The 27113-nt window shown below is 39.5% G+C and overlaps 1 protein-coding gene across 1 annotated transcript in view; it reads right to left on the reverse strand.

Annotated features, from left to right (window-relative positions):
- Parg (poly(ADP-ribose) glycohydrolase) overlaps positions 1 to 27113 on the reverse strand; it is a 99974-nt gene that overhangs the window by 55945 nt on the left and 16916 nt on the right. Inside the window, exon 7 of the mRNA XM_005077659.4 lies at positions 24809 to 24883. Coding sequence (XP_005077716.1) covers positions 24809 to 24883 — 75 coding nt within the window. The remainder of the gene's footprint in view (positions 1 to 24808; positions 24884 to 27113) is intronic.

Consider the following 27113-nt stretch of genomic DNA (forward strand, 5'->3'; position numbering starts at 1 on the left):
TGTATCACACATGAAAGCACACGAAGATGATGCTTATGGTCCATGTTCCTCTAGTTTTTAACTCTACAGCAAGTAAACACAAGATGATTATTAATTCTGAGGGAAACAACAAGTTGAAAAAATTCTAAGTACTGTGTATTAACACCCATTGCAAAAAGCACGACTGATGAAGTTAAAATGAATTTGACAACTACCACAAGAAGATGAAGAGGCAATATTAAGGTGGTGATGGGGGAGTCTGAACCATAGCCAAGTCCTCAGCCCCTACAGAAAACGATATTGATACACTAAAAAGGCTACACACAGTAACTGACCACCTGTAATCCCAGCACTCCAGAGCTTGATGCAGAAGGACCACCATGACAAATTTTAGGACAGCCTGGGCCACAGAGTGAAACCCTGTCCAATTCACAACAGTTAAGTGGCTATATCCTTACAATTAGTCTCTTTCAGTCCGCTAAAAATAAAAGAGGATGTGGAGAGAGGGGAACACTCCTCCACTGCTGGTGGGAGTGCCGACTCATACAGCCTCTTTGGAAATCAGTATGGAGATTCCTCAGGAAAATGGGAATCAGTCAACCACAAGACCCAGCAATTCCACTCTTAGGCATATATCCAAAGGAGGCAAATTCATACAACAAGGGCATCTGCTCTACTATGTTCATAGCAGCATTATTTGTAATAGCCAGAACCTGGAAGCAATCTAGATGCCCCTCAACTGAACAGTGGATAGAGAAAATGTGGTACATCTACACAATGGAGTATTACTCAGCAGAAAAAAACAATGGAATCTTGAAATTTGCAGGTAAATGGATAGCACTGGAAGAAACCATCCTGAATGAGGTAGCCCAGTCACAAAAAGACAAACATGGTATGTATTCACGCATATATGGATTTTAGACATGGATCAGGATAGTGCCAGTCTACACTTCCACTGACAGAGAGTCTGAGAAACAGGAAAGAACCTAAAAGATATGCATGGTACCCAAGAGAAGAGGAATGAGGCGGGATCTTCTGAACAGATGGGGAACACAGCGAGGGGGGGGGAGTGGGAGCTGGGAAGAAGAGAGGGGGAGAAGAGGAAGAGAGTAGGTCATGGGGGAACAGGAAGGTTGAGTGGGGGGGGGTAGAATAGGGGGAAGAGGGAATCATAGATTAGAAGACAGATCAGGCACCAGTGTGACCTCTAGTGATCTAAAGGGATGACACCAATTGGCAAGCTAAGCAATAGTGGAGAGACCACCTCGAATGCCCATTCCTGATAATGAACTTGATGTCTATAACCATCCGGGAGCCCTCATCCAGTGACTGATGGAAGCAGAGGCAAACACCCACAGTTAAACACTGAACTGAACCCATGGAACCCAGTGACACAGAGAGAGAAGCGATGAGCAAATTGGCAAAGAATGGGCTGGAAAAACCAGCAGAGACAGCTGACCTGAACAGGGGAGAGCTTATGGACCCCAGAACGACAGCTGGGAGGCCAGCATGGGACTGATCTGGACCCCCCAAATGTGAGTGTCAGTGAGGAGGCCTGGGCAACTTACGGGGCCCTGAGCAGTGGATCAATGTTTATCCCTGGCATACAAACAGACATCGTGTGTCCATAACACAAAGAGGGATGCTCTCTCAGTCTGGACTCTTAGGGGAGTGCCTGGACTCTACCCTGAGTGGAATTATAGACTCTAGATATCCCCTATGTGGAAGGAATTGGCAATAGGGTGGGAGGCTGGGGGGGGGGATGGTGGAGGGGTGTGGGAGGAGGGGAGGGAGAGGGAACTGGGATTGACATGTAAAACAAGCTATTTAAAATTAAAATAATAAAAAAGTGTGTGTGCATGCATGTGTGTGTATGTGTGTGTGCACGCGTGTGCACACACACGCACAACAACTAAAATTTAAAGGTATGTATCCATAGAGGACATTCATTGCTTCATAGCTACGAAGTAAAGACAACTGCTTTCCTCCATCTGAAACTTTAAGAGCATATTAATGTATTTGTTTACAACACTCGGACTCTTCCAGCTTGTAACTTCTTTATGCTTTGCAAACCCTTTTTATTTTAGAAGCACTAAATATTGGTAGGGTGTCACAAAAATAGCATGACAAAGTTCATTATATCTTGTAGTTGGAAGTTTTCTGTTCTACTGGACTGGCTTCTCTCCTGCCCACTGGTCCTCTCAGTTCTTATTACATAATCATTCTGAGGCTTAATATTAATTGTAATTGTTTGGCCAATGGCTCAGACACATTACTATCTAACTCTCACAATTAAATTAACCCATTTCTATTATTCTATTATTTCACCACTAGGTTCGTAGCCTGTTACCTCACATCTTGCTTCCCAGGAGGCTACATGGCCTTCTTTTACTCTGTAACTCTGTTTGGATTTCCTGTCTAGCTATATTCTGCCTGGTCATTGGCCAAAACGGCTTTATTCATCAACTAATAAGAGCAACACCTATTTGCAGCCTACAGAAGGACATCCCACATCAATACCTTTCAAGCATTTTCTCTCAATAGTCACATTTTATACACCCTACACCACACTATTAAAACCAGCATATTATATTAATAGTGTTGAAGTGTGCAAGTGGCATTATATGCCATTTGATCACGTGAATATACCTGTGTAACCAACACTAATCAAGACACAGAACTGTTCATTACAAAACAGAACTCCTACTATCCATTTACAGTTAAACCCTTATTCTCACCGACCCTAACACTAGCAACTACTAATGGATTTTTCATTTCCATAATTTTATGTCATGCAAACAGACTCAAAGTTTGTGGGCTGTTTTTCATTTGTTTCGTTTTTGTTTTTGATTTTTGAGACAGGGTTTCTCTGTGTATCTCTGGCTGTCCTGGGACTAGCTCTGTGGCCTAGGCCGGTCTCAAACTCATAGAGATCCTCCTGCCTCTGCCTCCCGAGTGCCTGGGAATTAAAGGCGTGTGTCCACTGCCTGGTCAGCTTGTGCTCTTTCATGTTGACATTTCATTAAAAAGCAAAAGCCTCAGAGATTCAGTAAGGCTGCTGCTACAGGTTCACCCTTTCTCGTGACTCTTACTAAGTGCCTTTACGTGATCTAAACACAGCATCAAGGAACATTTTGCTTTCCGGCTTTAGGTGCTTTAAGCTGTTATGGTTTGACTGTATCTTCCAAGGGCTTGTGTGCTGAGAGACTGGCCTCCTTGCGGAACTGATGGGAGGTCATAAGCAACTGATCCTATTAGACGGTCCCTGTGAGCACTGTTCTTGGGAGGCATTAACGTAGTCCTTAGCTAACTTTCAGAAGAGGGTTGTTATAGATAAGCACTTTCTTCACCTCTGGCTTCTTGTCTCACCATGTGATATCTCTTTTCCATAATTCCATTTTCATGATAGAGCTTAGAGGCCCTTGAATCTCCCAAATTGTGGGCTAAACAAGGGTCTTTTCTTCATAAAATATTATTCATTTCTAATTTTATCTGATTCCTTTCCCTTTCTTATGAGTTAATTTAGGACAGTAGAGAATTTCATTTGTCTATCAAAAACAACAAAAAACCCTTCAAACTGCATCTTTTTAAATAGAAAAATTAAAACAACTATATACAGAACACTCTAACACATGTTTAGTTTCTATATTAATCTTTTATTACATTTTCTTCTGTCACATTATCCATTCTTCTGTTCATCCAAGAATATACTTTTAAATATATTTTAAGTTACATCATTACATTTGTCTGTCCATAAAATAAATATAATTCTTTCAGAATTACAAGGTTCTCAACAAATAACAGGCATGCTTATGGTGAAACATTACAGAACCCCCCCTACCTTGTTTAACATTTTATACTGCCACTAGTTAAATTTTGGGAAGTCATTCTCATCTCTGTGTGATGTTTTCTCCTACTTGTTTAATGGGTCTTCCTTCCATGGCTGCATAGCTGAACACACACACCCATAAGAGCAGTTATTACAGTTTATAACCATTTTTACTAGTTTTTCTCCTCTGTCCTCAAATGGATAAAACATTGAACATGTAAGGATTGTGTTGTGAACATCCCACATCCCCACTACCAAGCACACTAATACTCAGCATTTGAAAAAGCTCAATAGTTCAGTCCTTCCTTAGCAAATACAAGGCCATTGATTTGTTCCCCAGTAACAGTACATACAGTAAAACAAAGTTAGCGGAGCTTGGGAGTTTCAATAAAGTGTATGCTGTATTCATAAGGAACTGAGTTGTAAGCCTAGCAACTAAGTTTAAAAAAAAAAAAAAGGCAGCAAAAGCAGCGTGGGAGAGGCAGAAAGACAGGTGGATCCCTGGGGTTTGCTAGCCAGCCAGACAAGTCTAGCTAGCAAGCCCCAGGTCCCGGTCAGAGACCCTGTCTCAACAAAACAGATCAAAACAACAAAACAAAGCAACTACGGTGGATTGCTTCTGGAGAACGGCACCTGAGTTTGACCTCCAGCCCCATGTACACACAGATGCACACACACAGAGATCCCAAGCCAAACAGAAGCCAGCACGCAGCTGGTAATAAAAGCAAAGTCTGTCCTGGAAGAGCCCTCAAGGTAAAGGACAACAACACTCAGGAGTTCAAGCTCAAAGACAAAGCAGTTGTCTTATATGCAAAACCCGAGTGGCAGACATTAGGACTGGAGGTCTGGGGTTTTCTCCCAGATCACAATAAAGAACACTTCAGAGAATGGAGTGCTGGCTAAGAAACTGGAAAACTAGTTATAAGGCCAGATGCACATATATTCTCTCAAACAGGAAAATACTAAATTCTTCCTTTCCTTTTCTATATCACTGCCAATCCTATGACTGCTTAATAACCAGTTATGAAGGTTTTAATATAATAGTGTTTGATGGATCTATAGCTCCATGCACAAATGCAAAACATATTAGGTAATGGGCCAGTAATTCAGAACTGTTCTGAAGCCTTTCCTCTTCAAAACAAAACAAAAATCCTACTGACTTGTCCAGCAGGAACTCCTGTATTCATTACCCCTCGTAACCACTAAGCTACTCTCACCAGTGAAACTACATGACCTCACTGCTGTCCTGCTGCTCCATACCCTTTAGTTTCTGCCCAAGTACATCCTACCTAGTATGTCCCTCCTCTGCCTGAAAGCTTTCATCACCTTTTCAATACAGTACAAACTCCATGAACTAAGAGATTTAAGTATCTATATAATATTAAATATTAACATTAAATACCTAAGCTTTAATTGCTTACCTAAATATTAGGATATTTAGCCCACCTTGACCTATATGCTTATCTGGTCTTATTTAGCATATCATAATGATACCCATACAGACACATACACACCCTACCGTGCATTTTGCAGCTCAGCCCTTCAGTGTTCTACAGCACTTATTTATACGCCACACACTGAATTTGTTCTACAACTGCAAATTCTTTCCTTAACTCCTAAACTTATGTCATTTTCTTGCAATCTTGTTCAAGTACTATTTTGTTTCAAAGTCCATCCATTTTTCCTTTCTAGTTTTCTCTTGCAATTTTTCTGTGCTAAAATACACTGTAATTCATGGCCATGCTTTATAGTACGTACTAGAAGTTCCTTTAAGACAAGATTAATCACTGATTCACCATGTCTGGACAGCATGTTCATATATAACAGTGTTAATAAAAACACTTTAACAACCATCTATCTCACTTAGCTAGTTTATTTTACAAAGCTCATCTTCCTTTCCATTGCCCTCCAGAATCTCTACTGCTTAGCAAAATAACTCCGGCAGGCTCTTAAGAGGTGAGTGAACTGTATAGGGCTCAGTTTTCTATAATTTATCTTAAGCCTACTGGAAATTCCACTAGCATATCACAAGTCCCTTAAGGAGCCAAGCTCCTATTTCAAAAATTAAAAGGAGTAAGATCTTTCATGTCAACTTATTCTTTAGGCATGTTTTCAGAGTACAGAAAAATTAAACATTAGAGGAAAAAGACAAATTGTACCATTAAATTATGTAAGAGTAAAAAAATCAGCTAAAGAGGGTGAATGTTTCCAACATTTATCTGTGTACAGCTCAGGCTGACACTTTGAAGAGTGGAATGTGACAGCTTACAAGAAAACAAACTCACTCACTCCCCTTAATTTCTGAAGGCTCATGAAAGTCTGACAGGCCAGCTACAGGGTGAGCTCTCGTGTGTGTCACCCATCACGATTATGATTCAATAACACATTCCCCAAACTTTAACACAGCACAGCTGGTTTGCAGGAAATGCCCAGTCTAATATTTTCATATTTAAGAAGGCATGCTTTACAAATTAGCAGCTAACTAGTCTGTAGCTCTAAATGAGACTGTTCAAATTCTTTAGTTCACAGCATCCAAAGAGAGATAAAATGAAAGCAATGGCAGAGAACAGAGGGTGTTAGGGCGCAGTGACCTCAGGGGTCTGCAGCAGAGACAAGCAAATGCTGTCTACTGAGCCAGCCTGACTCTTGCCTTCCCTTCTCCTTCCTATGACTTGTCAAAGTACCAAGACTCAACTCTGGGAAACCCTGATACACATCCTAAGACACTAGAGCATCTGAAATGATATGCTTTAAAGATAAATGAAGCACTCTGAGTTTCAATATATGCCTTTTAACTTATATTACATATAATCTACATTTGGCCTTTGATGAATTTGATAGTCATCTGACTGGAGATATCACTCTGCTCAGACACTATTCTTTCTTCCTAGCTGGGGTTTGGAGGCATGGCAGGCATTGGAATCTTTCTATTTTTAATTGGTAAATTATTTATTTTTGTTAGTACAATTACATTCATTACTACCATTTGAATTGCTATGTAGCTTAGGAGAGTTATTTACTAGACATGGTGCATGTTAGAAAACACTAAAAACTAGACAAAGACAGAGGAGTTTGTGCTGGCTAGTTTTATATCAACTCGACACAAGCTAGGTTATCTTAAATGAGGGAACCTCAGTTAAGAAAATGTCTCGCTGGGCGGTGGTGGCACACGCCTTTAATCCCAGCACTGGAGAGGCAGAGACAGGCGATCTCTGTGAGTTCGAGGCTGGGCTGGACCGACAGCCTTCAAAACAATACAGAGAAACCCTGTCTCGTAAAAACCAAAAAAAAAAAAAAGAAAAAAGAAAAGAAAAGAAAAAAAATGTCTCTAGGGCTGGAGGGATAGCTTAGCCATTAAAGGCTGGGCTCACAACCAAAAATATAAGAAAATGTCTCTATTAGATCTGGCTCTAGACAAGAAAATCTACAGAATCATGCATCATCTGGGCTCAGTTCAAGAGACTGAACTGACAACCAGGGAGCCTGCACGGGACTCTAGGCCCTCAGCATATATATTGCAACTGTGTAATTTGGTCTTCTTGTGAGACTCTTAACAGTGACAGGAGGGGCAAGGGCTGTTTGACTCTGTTGCCTGCTTTTGGGACCTACTAGATTGCTCATCCTGCCTTACTAAAAGAGGAGGTGCCTAGTCTCACTGCAACTTGCTATACTATGGCTGGCTGATATCCATGGGAGAGTATCAGACCCATATCTGAAGAGAAACAGAGGAGGAGAAGTAGACGGAGGATAGGGAAGAGTGGGGGAGAACTTTGGCTGAATTATAAAGACAAAACAAAAAATAAAAACAAAACAACCAACCTCCCCCCCCCAAAAAAGAATCTGTTGCCAGGGCATTTCCTTAATTAGTAGCTGACGGGGGAGAGCCCAGCCTACTGTGAATGGTGCCATCCCTGGGCTAGTGATCATGGGTTCTTTAAGAAAGCAGGCTGAGCAAGCCATGAGGAACAGGCCAGTGAGCAGCACCCCTCTGCATCAGCTCCTGCCTCCAGGTTCCTGCCCTGACCTTCTTTAGTGATGACAAAGATGTGTAAGTGTAACCCAAATAAACCCTTTCCTCCCCAAGTTGTTTTGGTCAGGGTTTTTCCTGATAGCAACAGAAGCCCTAACTACAATAGAATTATATAAAGGGAAGGAAAGGAGCTCTGGCGAGATCATGAGATCTTGGCAACCTCATTATCAAGACAGTAATAACTACAGAAAATTAGCAACCCAATCAGATATAACATATTAGCTTTCCCAAAAGGGTTTCAAAAAACATACCCCATCACAACCATTTACCGGATTTTAAGAAATAAAAAAAGGCATGAAAGACCCAACTTAACAGTGCAAAAACACAGAAGGAGGTCAAATAAAGCATCACTTGGACACTGCCCACCCTAGGGACAAGCTTATACTCTGAAGGCTGTGTTGCTCTGGGACATAAAAACATAGGCAGTTCTTCCATAGATTTCATCAGAAGAGGCTTTTTATGACTAAGCTCAAGGAATCTCTTAATTGTATGAATGCTACTCAGTTTCATTCCATACTCCTAGAGGAAACAAAATGCAGACAGAATATTGGGGATTTTCTTTCCTAGCATCAAGAAGGTTTGTGCTTGAATTATGTCTGCAAGATTCAGCTGACTAACAAGAAGGTTTTATCCATAATCCTTAAAAATCTTTTCAAACACAAAAAGTGAATCGAAGCCTTTGGGCTACGCTAGCAATTCCTCTTACTGACCGTCCTGTTCTTAAGACAGGGCAGGTGATAAGCAGTTCTAGCAGATCCAGTGTCCTTTTCATGCATGTCATGAGGTACTCGCCTTCAGAGCCTCACCAAACAGGCTGTGCTTTCTACTATGTAGTGGAGAATACTTCAGGTCAGTACTAACTTTATCTTGTCAGTTTAACCATGTGCTTTTTGTAATAGCAGGTAGCTTTCCCCCTAAAACTTAAGCAGCTGTTCTTTTGTATCCAAAAAGTCTTCATGAAACTATTCCAATGGCATCTAACATCCATCTCATGGATTTATGTGGCCTATCTGGATGGAAATTCAGATGGTTGAGCTTGGGCCTTGATGCCACAATTATTTTTCTGGCTTTTTGGAATCTAATCATAGTGTCAATGTTGTATAGTTATTCCCTACCAGATGATACATTCCATTTTTGAGAAAAGCTCATTAAATTCAGGAAGTAAACAACTCAACAGTTTCAGCAAGTCCCTGAAAACAACCAGAATGACTCGGCCTCCCTAAACTTGTATAAACAGAAGGGACTGCTCAGAGTATGCTCTCAAATAAGCCCAGCTACATAGAGTTGACAGACCACCCGTTTGCGTGGTAGAGGCACTTTACCAACCTGCTCAGCTGTCTGTAAGTTGTGTAGTGAGCTCCAGGTTTCCAACTTCTGTGAAAGGCCACCCATGCTAAGATGGACCCATGGTGATGTATCTGTCTTTGAATCACTCCTGTTCATGGAAGTAACCCCAATTAAACTCACTGACTCACCAAGTTGGTAATTGGTGGTACTTTACTTTTGGGTCCCTATCTGGAGTGAGTACACCAAGAACACTGCCACATAACATCTGGTCTGCCGCACCAAGTGCTTGGCAAGTAACAAGAGTTAGACTAACCGCCACTCACACCACCAAATTCTCATCAGCCAAGAAACGAGAGGAGGGAGAAATAAAGGGACCAAGAGTTCCTTCCAGACCTCACGAAGTCCCATTCACAACTGCTCCTAGTCATAGCTGCTTCTAATGAGTTTCTTGCTGGCGTCCATTTCTCATTTAGAAAATGAGCCATCAGAGGCTTAAACTTCTTAAAATTCAAGGCTTCTGTAGATAGGACAAACTTCACCATTATGTATCTTAATTCCAGTTAACAACCAATCTGGGAACATTTTTAGTTAGAAAAAAAAAAAATGCCTCCACCCCAGTTCTTGAGACAGAATATGGCCCTACCCAAAAAGTCACACAATTTCTAAGACCCAATTCATTAAACATGAAATCCTTCGTAGTTTCATGAACCATGAAGGTTTCCCCTATATCGTATTTACTGTATAACCATTATTTTTCATGTTAATAATAAAATGCATAGTTTCTACTTTTAAGGGTCTTTTTTTTTGCACTCTAAGAAATACTTTGAAGGCAGTTTTTAAACGTTTTAATTTATTTTCAAGAGAATTCAATGACAGTTTACCAAATTTATTCAATAAAATTTCTATATCAAGAATTATAATGCATAGAGTACATCATTCTTGATAACAGTATTAATAAACAAAACTATGATATGAATTTCACTTTGATTAAAGCTGAAAGAAACCTAATTCTCAAAAGGCTTGAGGGCACCCTCTGGTGGCAGATTCTTATAGAAGAAAAACTTGTATTAACAACTAAGACAAACACAGTATTAGTAATATTTCTAATTCATCAAATTCTACTTAGGAACTCGATTATCTCAAGTAATGTAAAATCTAGAACAAAATTCAAACTGTGATAAGAACGCTGAAAAAGTCTTGAGTGGGAGGATGTGAGCCATGGGCAGCTTTTGCCTGGGCAGCGTCCTCAGATCAGGATGGCATTAACTACCCGGAGTGAGTGGACCCTAACCAGCTCTACGTTAATAGTCCATTCCAAAGGGTTTCCTGAAACATGTCCTGTCACAGCTATTCAAATGTCAAGGAAACTTAGGGGTAGCCTAGTACAGTACTTTCTAATGAAACGACAGTGCTAAAAGTGGTCTGTATCAGTTGTCCACCACATGTGGTTAGCCAGCATTTGACATTTGCATTTGAATCTAAATGAGGACCTTAAAATTTTACCTCATTTTAATTAGTCATAGTGGCCACTGGCTACTGCTTGGGCAGCTTGGATCTTATTCCAATTGCTAACCAATTTTAAAGGAATAGTCACCAGACTTATCCAGGGATGAATTAGAGGATCTCAGTCAAATGTGTAGTTATGTATAAACCAAAGAAACTAAATCATAGCTTTGTGCTTAAGTTTTTAAAACTCAATTGTATCAGGCTTAATTTATTTTTGAGTCTGAAAATGGTCAAATAATTTCCTCTTAAAAAGAATGTTGGCTCTATAGCCCACACAGGACAGAAAATGAGGAGTCTGGTGTAGTACTTCAATGTTCAAGTAAACCACATTAAGAGCTTAGGTTCGACATTTACTCTTTTTCTGAATGCTGGGTATTAAAGAAAGCAAATGTGCCCAGAGTGGGTTTGCTGAGCTCAGGAGTCCAAGAGGACAAAAGGCTCCTTCCACTTCCATCTAGACACAGGTTGCTAACCTACTCTGTCTAGAGCATCAAGCTGAGCTTTGTGAGGAACGGACATAAATACTGCCCAGGCCTTTCCTCTAGAAAGATGTCACTTTTAGCATAAAACGTGTATCAACAGTCATAAGGGCTATATCTACTGACTCCCTCTTCACTACTAGTTGCCAACCCGAGGACACTGTCGCCTTACACAATTATTCTGAAATGTTTCAGAGACTGTGGCTCAAAGCTCATACTTCCATTGGAGCCATCAATTAGGAAACACCAAGAGGTCCGTCCAATCTGGAAAAAGTCGAGCCTCAGGGAAAAAACACCGACATCTCACACAGAACAGGAGAAGGGAAGTGCAGAGAGGGAAGACAGTGCCGTGAGCACACAGAAGCACACTTAGCAGAGGATAAAAGGACGATAGACCAGACCTGAGGCGGGCCTTCAGGACGGAAGAAGGGAAGCAACAGCATGCAGAGAACCACAAGGAGACTTTTAGATCATCAAGTGAAGAATAGGAAGCAGTGTGAATGACGTCAGAGAGGCGGGCAGAGGCAACATAAACAATTTCATAAGTATCAACCAAGAGAACTGAAAACAGAAGGATGCCATGGAAGGTTTCAGAATATGTTTCAGATAGCTCACTGCATAACCTCAAAAGATGGACTTGAAGAGAGCAGCACAGCACACAGGGGTCAGTTAAACAATGGCAGCAGCATATCAGCCTCAGCCATGTTACCAATATGGGTGAGACAGTGCTATAAACACAGAGGTGCGCTTCAGGAAGGAAAATTACAGCTTCTGACAAGATGACGGAATGAACAGTTTCCAGAAAGTAGTGGCTGAGGGCAGCTCAAATGATTAACAAATTCTAATTTCATGTGGTTTCTTCAACTCTCTAAGCCAGGCATGGTGGTGTATACCTTTAATCTCAGCACTTAGGAGGCAAAAGTAGATAGATCTCTGTGAGTTTAAGGCCAGACTAGTCTACATAGTGAGTTCCAGGCCAGTCAGGGCTACACAGTGTGACTTGTGCCTCTGAAGATGAAGCAAAATCACTACCACCAACAACAAAACCCCTTCCATACTTTGGTTTTCAGTCCTTCACCTGTTAAACAGAAATGCTTTAGCAATGTCCAGCTACAGGGTGGTTGTAGGAATTAGAAAAGATGTACTGTGTACACTGCACAAACTAAGGACTACCACGGTCTCCATCAGACAGCCAGAGGGTGTTCCAGCAAAGAAAGAAAACAGAAGGAATGTCTCCAAGTAGAGGCAAGTCTTGGAGGAACTTGAGTTAAGACTGACTGAATGTTCTGTGATTCTTAGGCAACAGGCATGAAAGAAAGAAAAGGTCTCTTAGACAGGAATCAACTGCCGAGAGGGGGCTATGTCTGGCAGAGACTGAACAGCTGTAATATCCCATTGCCAGAGGAAGATGGCTTTATTTATCTTTGAGCTGCTCTTCCCACGGCTCTGAAAATATTCCATATTTTACTATGCTGGAAATGGTTCTTGCTTAGAAAATGCCTTTTTATAATACGCTCCTTACAATCAAAGAACATCTGTGGCAACCAGGTACCATGACACTCTGCTTACAAAAAAGGAGTATGTCAAGATTTATTCTTAATGGGTTGCAACATACGATATTATTTAATAGGAATTAAAGGATCACATCAAACTGGGCACATAAAATGGCAACCCCCCCAAAAGTAGCATAGTTCAAAGCTATATGATAAGGAGAGATTAAGTCACAGGGAAGATTAAAACATGGAATTATCACCCTTCTAACAGAGTAGGCATCTGAATAATGACATCAATACCAAACCACATTTAAAAGGAATAGCTACCAACTATTTAATTCAAATAAATAAATGAAAAGCTGGCAGCTAGATCATATTAATATACTAGATTAATTTCATTATTAGAGTACAGAACAAACTCTACTGAATCGATTTCCACTTTTGTGTATCCATATGTTTGACATCATTGCATGCCAAGTGATAAATACAATCTAGTATTTCATAATCACAGGATAACTCTAACTTCATCAATGACATAGCACATGGAGGGATCCACTAAGAATGAGCTCCCACAACAACTTGGTAAGTCTTTCAAAGCAAAGTGCCTCATTCCGATTGTAGCAATGTGTCCTATGGGACACGAACTACATTTAGAGTACCATGAATATAAATCTTTTCCATACACCCCAATACAATAATAATGCACACAAACTAAATGTGGAAGTCATGATGGAACATGACGTATTTCATGTAAACCTAAGAGTCACAATTTATCTGTTTTAATATTTTAGTGACTCTGATTAGATGCCTTTTGGCTTCTACAGCTGTCATGAATTAAATTAGCGTGTGCTGTAAAGTAATGCAGACCTTATTGATTCCAGAGGCTGTGAGTCACCAAGGGAAGAAGTCCAAAAAGGTTAAACTTCCACTGAGCTCCAAGTCAGAGGCTTGAACGCTCCAGAGGTAAAGGCATTAGCAGTAGTCTTACGAAACAGCCAAGGCTGCTCTCATTTGATTAGGGATTTGCTACAGGCTCTTCATAACAAATACAACAAGGACGTTCACAATTTTTTAAGCTTTCAAGAGAGCCAGAAAATAGATTATTAATAATTCTAAATCAGAAGCTACAAAGTATGTGCTCATTAGCAAAAGCATACTTCTATAGTACTAAAAGCTCACAATACCAAGGGCTACACTGGAGAAGGAAAGCCAACATCCTTATTGATTACTGAATACAGAAGTCTGTTTAGTTTGAAATAGTCGTCACCACAACTAGAACTATATCAAAAACAAAAGATGCACAGCTTCCTTTTTCTTTTTAAAAGATTTACTGTGTCTGCGTGCATGCATGCAGGTGCCCACAGAGGCCAGAGAAGGATGTCAGAGTCTCTGGGATCTGCAGTTAGAAGCAGCTGGGAACTGCTGGGAACAGAACTCTGGTCTTCTGAAAGAGTAGCAAATGCTCTTAATTGCTGAGCCATCTCTCCAGTCCCCCAAACACTCATAATTTCTAAACTGCAACAAAGATGACTTTATATGTTCAATCTGAGGTACAGCTTTTGCTATATTTACTAAAGAAAAATGTAGTTTCCAAAAGACAAGTCTATACAACACAGCAAATAAAACTTGTCTGCTTTACAGTTTTTCTTTCTTTTCCTAAATGTCTTCTTACTACTCTACTCTTATTTCGTACTGTCTACTTTTGGCAGCCACAGGTGAAAACCCCAAACCAAAAAAACAACAGCTGTTGCTTTATAGTCTTTATGCACATAAAATGAAGCGATGAGAAAGATGTAAATACAGCCATCTTTTATCTCCAGCATAAAATGAAAGATGGAGTGGAAAATAAAGTACTTGCTAAAATCTTTAGGTTTACTTTGAACAGCTAACCCAGCAGCTGAAAAAAGTCTGCCATGTAAATCAATTTTATAATTTAAGTCTCTTTATATCAAATATTTTACACATATATTAAAACATATACTCACAAATTTATGTGTATCAAAACAAACTCCGCTTTTTTACTGAAGGGTTTTTGTTTCATTTTGGCATTCTTTTTTGCCACTAGCTTTTTGCTTGTTTGATTTTAGTTTTTGAGAGAGAAAAAGAACATCAAGTTTGTGTAAGTAGTGGTGAGGAGGATGTGGGAAGAGTTGGGGGAGAGAAACACACTCAAAGTATATTGTATGAAAATTTTAAACAAAAAATGTATGTGTATAGGTTAATGAATAATTATAAAGCAAACATCCATTTTAGACCCACCATCCACTCCCTGAAACAGAAAGAGCTCCTCTTAAACACACAACGCAGGCTCTTCCTCAGTCTCTGGCTTTAATGTATAATATAAACCTCACGTCACTAAGGAAGAATGAAATGAAATAATGCCACAGGTGCTAAAAGATGAAAATGTCTAAAGCTCTTTTATAATGCATTAAAGTAAGAGACCCTTCCCTAACATATAGGGCCTTTCATTAAAATCTCCTGTGAAAAATGCCAAGAGTAAGAATATCGATCCATTTGGAGTATAAATTATTGAAGTGCTTGGGTTTAATTTTGTGGAACGCCACACAGGAGGACCATAAAAAACATGATTTGTTCCCAATACTTCTAACAGCTGGCAGTAAGGAAGGCCAACACTAGCACTCAAGATGAAAAACCACTAAATAACTGTAATTTCAACATGGTACCTAATATGAATAACTATAAATTACAAATTAATAGATTGATCTCTCTGATTTTTTGCTGGTTCTTAACAAAATAATGACAGCTTCAGCAATACTCCTACTTCCATTCCAAAACAGGATGTTCCTGTGTTAGGACTACAACTAGGGGTTTTGTGAATCTTACAAAGACAGAAGTCTGAAGGTACTAACAGTGATGTGGAATCATGTTTATTAGCAGTATGATGTTAAGTCTCATGGGATATTTTCTCTTTAATGAAGCACGATACTCAGCAATGTGACATTTAAGTAAAGAGTTGCCAAAGTTTGTGTAGCAAGGTGACAAAAGATGACAATAATACACTACATACTTTTAAAAGTTAAGTTCTTCAATGTTCTTCTATAATGATAAATGTTTTAGAAAAATCAATGTTTAACTTGATTTAAATATTATGCAGTATAAACATGTATTGAAATATCACACTGGCTTCTAAAAATATAGTCTTTAATGCTTATAGTTTTTAATTCTTATCAGTTAAAAAATTTTTTAAATTACAAAAAAAAAACAAATTCTAAATCCTTTAAGTAAACAATATTTAAGAAGTCTTTAGATAGAAAAGCATTCCTACTCCAGAAGGTAGATACAGGTAACGCAAAACGACAAAACCAACATAATCCACTTACTATTTCAAACCCAGAATAACAATTGTTCTCCTTGCACTAAATCGCTCCTTTTCTTTACCACTGCTATCTGTAATGTCTGACACTTACTTCTCACTACAGAAGGTCAGGGCAGCATTGACCCCGTGGGCTATGACTTGTCAAATTCAATATTAATCATCCAAGATGTGACAGACAAGAAAACATACAAACATCTTAACACCTAAATTTTTTGGTAAACTACAAGTACAGTGACAGGATAGCCATTCTACCAGAGGAGAAAAACTACCCCAAATCTCTAGCTATGCCACATGGATATCCTCAAATCTCTAACACTACAATGTCTGATAAAATGTCAATTTCATAGGCTATAATGCAATCATCAAGACTAAAAACCATAAAGGTATAACAGAAAATTTTATAATATACAATAAGACATTCTAAGCATATATTTAAATGGAGCTATAGCTATATAAGACAAACATAAACATTAAAACGTTATACACATAGTCAAAGACTTGAAGAGTACAGTAATAAAGTAAGTGTTTGATCTGGTTTAAGTTCCTTTAACCCTCTGCATGTTGACAAGGTAAATAAAAATGGAAATGAATCCTTTCCCAAAAGAACGATAAAACTTATCATCGGCACCTTGGTAATCATCTTATATTTACGATCTACATTAAACCTACACAAACTCTCTCTCTCCCTCTCTCTCTCTCTCTCTCTCTCTCTCTCTCTCTCTCTCTCTCTCTCTCTCTCTCTCTCTCACACACACACACACACACACACACACACACACACACACCTTACCCTCACCCTTCATGCACGCTAGGGGCAAGGTCTCCAGATGAACAGGGAAGTCTGAGCTGAGCACTCTGATTAGGAGAGGAAGGGGAGAAAGAAAGGATGAAATAATTAGTAACCAGTAAGGTCAAAGAGGCACCAATGGGATGTTTTACTACCATCTCAAGGTATCAAATGTAATATTAGTTTAAGGAAGTTAATCACTATAGTCACTTAAAGTCATCAAAATTACAAAATACAAATGTTCAATAGCTTAAGTGGCAAAAATACTGTATCAATTTGATTAACTTTTCATTGCATCAGAAATTAAATCTCTCTAAGAACCAGAATCATTAAGATTCAAGGATACAGAGACATCCAATTTCCTGTCAGAGGGGTAGATAAGGAATCCATTACTTTATGGCTATCATGGGTCAAAAGCTCAACAAAGTAACCCTGAAATTACAGGCACTAATTCAAAAGGCACAATTAATTTGGATTCTAAAATGATTATAAAAGCTGCTCCCCTGAAGCTTTCTTTTTGAATAAATTAACAAACAGATCCTAAATTTCAAAAGATTCAAGAAAGCTAAATAAACAGCAGAAAGAATCAAGTTAGAAGATACATGCTTCCTGATTGTAAAACTTACAAGAGTACAGTAATCAAGATGGAAGCCAGGATAAACTTCCACACATAGAGGAACTTAGGTTTTGAGAAGGAATCAAGAGAAATAAGAGAATGGGCTTCTAACAAATGATGTTTAAACAACTGACTAGCCATAATCAAAATAATGAAGCTGGACCCTATTTCTTGTAATACATATGTGAAAATTAACTTGAAACGAATGTGCAAAACAGCTTAGCAGATAAAGACTATTTCAAAAGCTTGATGATCTGGGCTCCACCCCCAGAATCCACATGGGGGAAGAGAACCGACTCTGAAAAGCTGTTCTCTGACTGCCATACTGCATGCGTGTGTAGATGTGACTGCCCACACACACAGCACAGTAAATAACTTTTTTCTAGATTTACAGTATAAAACTGAGCCCATAACCCAACTTATATGCAAAATTTAATGTAAAATGGATAATGTAAAGCTGTGTGTAGTGGCACATCCTTTAATCCCAGCACTCAGGGAGAGGCAGGTGGAACTCTGTGAGTTCAAGGACAGCCTGGTCTACAAAGGAGTTCCAAGATAGTCAGACCTACACAGTGAGACCCTGCTGTAAAAACAAAAACACCTTAAAGCAAAAGGGTATGTACGTGAGCGTATGTACAAGCCTATAAAATTCTTAGAAAGGGGCTGGGAAGACAAGCCAGCAACCAGGAGCACTCGCTGCTCTTGCAGAGACCCAGTACTGGGTTCCTAGCGCCCACACGGTGGTTCACAGTCCTCTCCAACACTAATTCCAGGGGAATGCGATGCCTTCTTCTGAACTCTGCAAGATTACTACCTTGTCAGTCATTGCCTGGCCTCAGGGGTTCTCTGCAACTGAGGCACAGAAGAACTCCATGAACCTCAGTCTTCCCCATCCAAATCTTACATAATTCATGTTTATAAAACTAGTATCAAGAGTCCTGGCCGGGCTGTGGTGGCACACGCCCTTAATCCCAGCACTCAGGAGGCAGAGTCAGGCAGATCTCAGTGAGTTGGAGGCCAGGCTGGACCGACAGCCTCCAAAACAATACAGAGAAACCCTGTCTAGTAAAACCAAAAAAACAACAACAAAAAAAAAGTCCAATGCTGCCAAGTTCTGCTGCTAGCTTCGGAGGAAGCTTAGCCTATTGGAGCACTATTACATTAGCTTTTGTGTGCTGACCTGGGGCAATCAGGTAGAGACAATGGGCTTACATTTCACATGTCAGAGCCTTTGGTGGGAGTCTTGTCCCTGGGACACTTTTCCTGTAGTTCCTGTAGTTCTCAGTAATATATCAAGTACCTTTAGGTACACTTTGTCAGGCAACAACTCAACAAACACATCAAGCCCTTACCCTAAAGATACTGTGCAGAATGCTTATATACACCTGCATACTGACAGCAAATATAGAGGAAGGCGTGGTGATAAAGGGTTCTCATGCGCTGCTGGTGAGAACTGGAATCTAGAACCACCTTCTGGAAACAGAAATTGGCAGTGTTATCTAAGTCCTTGAAATCCATATAACCTTTGTATTAGCTGCTTGTCTTGGCATCATGACAAGAAACACTTAAGGGGAATGGATTTATTTTGACACAGTTTGGGAGGATACAGTCCACCCTGCAGGTGACATGGCTTGGGAGCAGCTATTAGCGGGGGGCAGCGGGACTGTGAGGCAGGACCAGAAGTGGCTCAGGACAAGGCTGTTACCCATAAGCCTTACCTTTATGTCCCTATGTCTGCTAGCGAGGCCCAATGCCAAACAGGCTCCCCAACCTCCCCAAACAGAGCTACCAGCTAGGGAAACAAGTTACAATGCTTGACCCAGTGGAAGAATTTCACATTCAAATATAACATTCTGTCCTTGGTGCCCACAAGCTCATGGCCAGCTCTTAACGCAAAACATATTTAGTTCAACTTCTAGTTCTAACACTATTCAAAACACCAAAGACCAATGTCTCTGAAAAATCAAGGCAATCCCTTAATTGTGAGCTCCTGCAAAATCCAAATAAGCATTTCCAACATATGACGGTACAGAATCAACAATGCAACTCCAAACTGGGAGACTAGGGGCATAAGCACAAGACTAGCACACAAGAGGGTTAGAATCAAATACTGTGTCTCTACAGCCAACGTCTGGGGCTCACGTTGGCACCACCTGTGCCCTCCGGCTCTGATGCCTCTGTAGCATATGTGGCTTCCTTCCTAAGTGACTCCACTTTAAAGTCCTCCAGGGCAGAATGAAGACATTCTAAAGAGACTTTACGCCTTGTCCCTCCCTATGGCTATTGAACTATTGAAATAACAATCCACAAGGAATCTCAAAGTAGGGGAAAGAAAGAGTTGAAGCCTTGTTGTCTGGAAGAAACTTGTCACCCAGATTTCACAGTTGTGACTTGGCAGACTACCTTGCAAGCTACTGGAGCCTACAGAATGATGGATCAATAATGGATGACATCAAACCTTGAACCAGACTGCTTTAATTATGCCCACCTTTTGACCTCTACTTAAATCTAAACCTTACATCAGGACCCTGAAGATGGACTTGGGGGGTGGGGAGGTCACTGAACTTCTATTAGTTCCTCTTCCTGATATGGCTACAATGAATATTTCCTCGTTTTTGCTTTTCACTGTCTGTAACTAGCCTAGTCTGGGGTGCCGGTGCTACCAGTGCCCAGGCTTTGGCTCTAACACTTCTGGACTCACAGAAGTGCCAATAGCTTTTCTAAATGGATGTCTCCCATTCCTGGCATCTACAACATACCTCCACTACATACAGGCTGTTCAAGACATCCATACAGGGAATCTGACTGCCACGTGTTGATAGGTAAGCAGGCTTTCTTGAACCTTCTCTCTACAACCCTCTTGCTTCTGCATCTTGCATGCCTGCAAAAGCAGCTCCATGTAGAAAATACCGCCCTTTGACCACAAGTTGCAGTGGCATTTGAATGCTTCTCTGGATGAACCTAGGAAAATATGGCCCTGGGGAGTCCTGCTCAAGCAGGATGCCCAGAAAACTCTCTTTGTTCAGGAATTCTACTTTGAAATGAATTTGCATTTTTATAAGTTGAAGCAATAGCAGCTGGGGTCTTGCCTTCAAGGCATCTTTTCTATTTGTTAAATATGAACTGTCCTTAATTATACTAAAACTTTAACAATATAGACTCCACATTATCTTCTACAACTTTAACCCAATTCACTCTTTTCCTATAAAATTTTCACATCTTTGTGCTCCACATTTTGCTTTGAATTTTCATTATAAGCCCTATCAAACACACACACACACACACAACACATACACACAACACACACACACAGAGAGAGAGAGAGACAGAGAGAGAGAGAGAGAGAGAGACAGAGACAGAGAGAGAGAGAGAGAGAGAGAGAGAGACAGAGAGAGAGAGACAGAGAGAGAGAGAGAGAGAGAGAGAGAGAGGCCAACCTGAATGTTATGCTGTCTTGAAATTTCTTAGTCTATTATTTTTGAGTGTCTACACCCAGTTTTCAGGACACAACGTTTTACGGTCAGTTGCTCCGCCTGCATCTAATTCAAGCGGCATCTCTAGCCCGGTTCCCAGAGTCCTGTCCTCTGTAACCCATGGCTGCATGTCCACCAGCACGCTGACCTTTTGCACCACCACGGGGAGGAATGAGCAGTTTACACACGCCAGGGCTTCTCTAGCCCACAGCTTCAAACTCTTTTTCATTTCTCCTACAAAAGGTTCCAACGGCCTCACAGACCGATTTATAGAAGCAACGACACCGTTCCTAGGGTCAGTGTTCTGCATTAGTTAACTTTTCTCAACACTGAAATCAAATACATAAGAAGACACAGCTTAAGGGAAGATTTAATTTGGCTTGTGGCAGGAAAGGCATGGCCAAGATCAGCTCATAGTTGTGGCCACAGAGGTGTAAAACATGACTTGTGACTGTCTCCATGCCTCTAAGCCATACCTCTGCCAGCCAGCTCCACACCCAGAAGGTTCCTCCGTCTCTCAAAACAGTACTACCAGCTAGGAACCAAGTGTTCAAAATGGGTCTATGCAGACATTTCACATTTAAATCATAATACACTTTGGCTTGATAATCATATGCTAGGATCTATCCTATTAAAATAGCCAATGATGTACAGTTTAGAAATTAACATATTTATTTGTTCATTTTTAAATATTGAAACATTAAAAAATCACCAGGCCTTTAGTCCCAGCACTCGGGAGGCAGAGGTTGGTGCATCTCTTTGAGTTCGAGGCCAGCCTGGTCTAGTTCCAGGCCAGCTAGGGCTGTTACACAGAGAAACCTTGTCTCAAAAAACAAACAAAAAAACATTAAAAATCAACATTTGTAGGAGGAAGTCTGTATGCCGCCATTAAACATGTGACTTACTAGAGGCGCATACAGATGAGGTAATAAAAGGGCGGTTTACCACACCGCTAACCACACCCACTTTAGGCATGACTAAAGACCTATACAGCCGGGCGTAAAGACGTATACGTACATAGGCGGTGAACTACGTCACTAGCCAGGCCCACTTTTGGGCATGGCTAGGGGGCGTTACGGGGGAAGGCATAAAAGACAGCACACAGGAAGTCTCGGTCTGTTTTCCCGGAGTTCGGATTCTGGTTCGGCAGCGGAAAACTACTTGGCTCATCTGGGTTACTTGTTTGGTATCTTGTGAGTAATTTCTACAATAAATACTTAGTTTTACTTTCAGTAAGTATGTTGCTTATTGTTACAGCGTCCTTTGGAGCTACAAACATTCAATGGGCCTAAGACAGAATTCTTTTTAAATAAAACATTAGATTGACTCTCTAGAAATTTTCATTTCTTCTTCCTTTTAAAGCCCAGTGTCCCCGGGAAGCTGTGTTGCCCTGATAGCAGAGGCAGCCACAGCAGAGACCGGAGCTGCAGCCAGGTGCAGAGTGAACCTGCGAGCACTCTTGAATTGAAGAGTGGCTTTGGATATAACACTTAGCTTCGATCCTTCAAACACTGTGATCAAAGCGCTTATTGACCTCTTGCATGCAAAAGAGTAAGATACTCTGTCTAAGACTACAAAGCCATCAGGAGGTCATGTGACCTCTGAAACCTGACAACACACATGCCGCTTTAAGTCTCCAAGTTTCTAAATTGGATCCGTGCGTAGGGCGGCGGGCAGCATTCTATGTTTAACAAGGTCTCCATGACCCAGACACAGTAAATGTGAAGGCACAAACGTGTAACACGCAGTCTAACAATGATGCTGTGACCACTAAACACTTCTGGAAAATAGAGACAGCAGTGCAAGGTCTCCCACGTCAGCCACATCTTCATATTCCAGGGCTCCTCTCAATCAATATATAGTATTAATATGAAGTTTAAATAATATTCCTGCCTGGCCCCTGACAAAGTAGTCAACTACTTTCAACTGGATCACTGTCAGAGGTCGTAGAGAACAGAGTTTCTTAATCTATTAATGTCACAGGAAATGCCAGAAATGTCACAGGAGGTCACTGCATTTGAGGGTGCTGTGTGCTTGGGAAGGGATTGGTAACAGAAATCAGAAACACCTCACTCTTCACTCACTTGAAGGATTTTTCATCTAGTGTTCTCCTGAAAACAGGTCTGACTGCCTGGTCACATCTAAAGTCAAGACCACAGATATGGGGAGTGCCCGACAGACACAGAAGGCACTGAACCAAGTACTCCAGGGGACACAGAGCTCAAGACCTTCAAGTCTCTACCTGGAATGCTTTAGTCTGCTAGATGATGCCAAGAATCAAAAAATAAAGTTAAGAGAGTTCCAAGAGTTAAATTAAGGCACCTGGAATAGAAATAGTAAAGAAAGGTGGTGTGACCTCAATTTGGAGGGGGTTTGCAGAAAAGTCTAAGTCTGGAGGAACAGGATTTTAAAAGAGTGGTAGAAGGGACTATGTCAGTTGCTTAGAAGATGAGGCATCCAGCAGCGGGCAAGCTGTGCAGAGAGAAATCATGGGACCACTCCATGTGACTGGGCTAGACCGTTCCCACCCGGGACCAACAAGGCCATCTTGAAATCACAGCAACTCATTTGTGAAATGGGAAAAGAATAATGATTTCAATTACCTCAAAATTATTTACCTGAAAGATAGTTAGGGAAGAAAAGACTCTAACATGAAGAAACAACATAGCCTACATTCATAGCTTAACAACTATTCTCTTACATAATCAAACTGTGGAATAGTAAACATTTTAATTTATGTTTTAAGAAGAATTTTGTTTCTATTATTAGCAAATGAAGCATAAATAATTGAAAGGATTCAAAATAACACGAGAAATGCAAACAACTCAAATTGTATAGGAGTTTTAAATACAAGTATCTATTCTTGGCTAGGAACTTAATTACTTAGCAAAAGTATATTACCATTGTTTGGGACAGCTCTTTTTGGTAAGTAGTTTGGCAGTTTCTTCTAAAACTAAAAAATACACTTAAAAACATCTTAGCAACTGTACTTTGGGATAGTTACCTCAAGGCAACAAAAGCTCATGCGTGTTCATGCAAAAATGAGTACAAAGTTCAAGCAACTTTAAAAAATTAGAAACCACCCAAATGTCTTATATTACCATTCATTACTGCATAGTTCAGGATCATGTAGATCTCTTTATGCACACCCAGGCTGCCCTCAACAGATAATCCTCCTGCCTCAGCCTCTTTAGTGCTAGGGTGATAAGCATGCACCATCAAACCTCTCTCCAAAATGCATATTTAAAGTCTCTTGACGTCTTTACAGGGAGACGTTACTACTTATCTTGATGATGGCGATGCTTTAGGAGTTCTACAGTGACGCTCTGACCACAGTGAGGGCACAGAGTCACAGCAGCTTCAGAAAGTTACTTTATAGCACATATGCAGAATAGCAAGAAATGTGTGCTATGGTATCTTTTCACCTCAACACCTAATTTCTGGGATTATCTAAAGAAGCAATTTAAACTAAGGGAATATGTATGTATGTATGTGTGTATATGTGTATGTATATGTGTGTGTGTATGTATGTATACACACACATAATCATACACACATATACAGTAGAAGCACAATACTGTGTAATTAGATGATAACAAGGTAAAATTTGATGACCTACATATTTGCATAATAGTGGTTTTATATATCAAGTCATGATACCTTTATGGTAATTCATATTTGTGATCCCAGCATTCAGGAAACAAGGCAGGACTGTCAGGAATTTGAGGGCGGCCTAGGCTAAAAAATTTTGAGACACTGTCTAAAAATCCAGATAAGGGAAAATATCTAGTCATGGAATAGATATATACATTGATATTGGTGATAATAGTATTAACAATGTAAGAAAAATTCTGTAACAAGGGAATAAAACAAAATTCAATTTCAGTCCCAAATTATCTACCTAAATCAAGCATTAAATCAAGACCATTAAAATAAAATTTTGTTGGTAGTTTCATTTCACAGCCAAAGAAATAAGCATACTAGTATTTTACCTTATCCCAGAAATCAATCAAAGCTGTAAAGTCCCATTTCTTAGAATATGCCACATTGTATTTCAGAATAGCATCCTATGGAAAAAGAGAAACAAAAATCTCATGACATAGTCAGGTAAGTTATCTTTTACAAACTGCTTCCAGTAAATTTCTTAATGCTAAACAAGCTTCCTTCTGACATTAACTATTCCACATTAGTAGCTATGGACAAACAGAATGCACACTAATTTATTATTCACGTAAGAAAAATGAGATTAGGTATGTTAAACAATGGAAGGGAAACATAATTACCGTAAAGTATGCATTCTAAATGGGGACAGTGTACTCCTATTAGACAAAATCAGACAAACCTTAACAGATTAAAAAAATAGATTACAATGGTTTGTGGTTGACATCACATGTATATATTATGGGTTATTTGTTTCTCTTTGTACACACACATAAATGTATACAAGATACATAGTAACATCACACACAGTTTTATATATATATATTATGCATTTACATAATTCTCATACAGAGATATACAGTTACTTGCAGTACTAAAATACCACAGGGAGGATATAAAGGAAGAAAATGTTTAAAAGATGAAGACTGAAGAACAGTGTTTTAAAGGACAAAATGGTATTTCCCCTCACTTTTGGCTGCTGTGTGTGTGTGTGTGTGTGTATAGACAGTTGTGTATTCGTTATGTCCTGCTCATGAGAGTATAAGTATGTGCGAATATGTGCAGAGGCCAGGGTTTCGTGTTCAGTATCTTTCTCAGTTCTTCTTCGCTTTATTTTTTGAGCCAGGGTCTCTTGTAATTGAGAACTAACTGACTAGACTAGCTGGCCAGAAAGCTCCGGGATCTGCATGTCTCCATCTCCCGAAGCACTGGAGTTATAGACAACAACACTCTCAGCTTTTTAAAATGGGTGCTGGGGATCCAAATTCAGGTCTCCATGAGCACTTTACTGACCCAGCCACCTCTCTATCCCCTATTACTCACTATTTTTATAAAATACAAAATATAACTTTGTTAGTACAGACATTTTATGTATACTTTTCTCAAACTCTCTTACAGAGTTTAATTATTTTATAGCCAAAGAAGTAAGCACTCTTTTACCTTATCCAAGAGACCAACCGCAGCTGTAAGTAGCTGTGTATGGTGGTACAAAGCCTTGCAGCTCACACCAGTTACATACTTACATGGCATGGCAAGTCAAACTATGCCATCTACTGGGTTAAGTTTTCACCATCTGAGTAAATAATAGTATATACTGGGTTTCCACAGCTAAGATACTCATAAAGCAATCCATTAGTTGCACAGAAGAAACTATTATTTATGGTTAGATCTTATCCCATTCTTTTAAACATCTACTTCATTATATTTTGTATCATTAATAAATTAGTAGGTAGACTTTATAAATAATTACTTAGATAATTTAATATTTTTTCTGAAGGAATATACAATTCTAAAAACCACTGTGTTAAATTATTACTAAAGATTCCAAATTGTTTTATCACTAAAAAGATTTATGAAAAGCTCCCTGGAAAATACCTGATGTTACACAATGGACAAGTACCTACATTAAAGCCTGAACCTACAAAAATATACCATATTTACTTGGAATCAAGGGATATTCAAGTTCCTTCAGAAAAGAAAAACACATTAACCATAGAATAAGAAGTAAAAGCCTTTATTTTCCTCTCATAAACCATAAAATAACATTTAAGAGTTAAAAGATGTTTAAAGAATTATTTCTTGTCTTTGGCATTTGGTTTCAAAATGACGTATGACATAGTAAATAGCAATGTTTATAAATAAATAAATGGACGAATGACGTATACATATACTTAATCACATAGGTGAATCTCAAAACTCATCGTTTAAATCAAGTACTACAGCACATGAGGCTCCTCTCGTAAATTATAAACCAATCAATAGCGTAAAAATAGCAAACTCTTTGAGGTCAGAGCAAAAGGCAAAAGGAATTATAAAGGGGCAAGGAGAATCTTTGGTGATGACAGAAATGGTAAGTATCTTGGTTGGTGGAGACTTCAACAATATATACAAATGTCAATATTTATCAAATTATGACCCCTCAAGGTTAAGAAAAACTTTCAAAACAGCAGTTATTTTCTAATTTCTTCACCAAATTTTATAATTAGATTAACCCCAAAAAAGTTGTTACATAATAACTCTATTGAAAGATTGATTCAAGCCTCCTTCAGAATGCCTAAATTGGAGTATACTTAACTCTCTTATATAAGTGTCATAGTATTTGCATATAATTAGCCACACCCTCCTGTATTCTTGGTT

Source organism: Mesocricetus auratus, unplaced genomic scaffold (genome assembly GCF_017639785.1).
Source record: "Mesocricetus auratus isolate SY011 unplaced genomic scaffold, BCM_Maur_2.0 Super-Scaffold_100006, whole genome shotgun sequence".
NCBI lineage: Eukaryota > Metazoa > Chordata > Mammalia > Rodentia > Cricetidae > Mesocricetus > Mesocricetus auratus.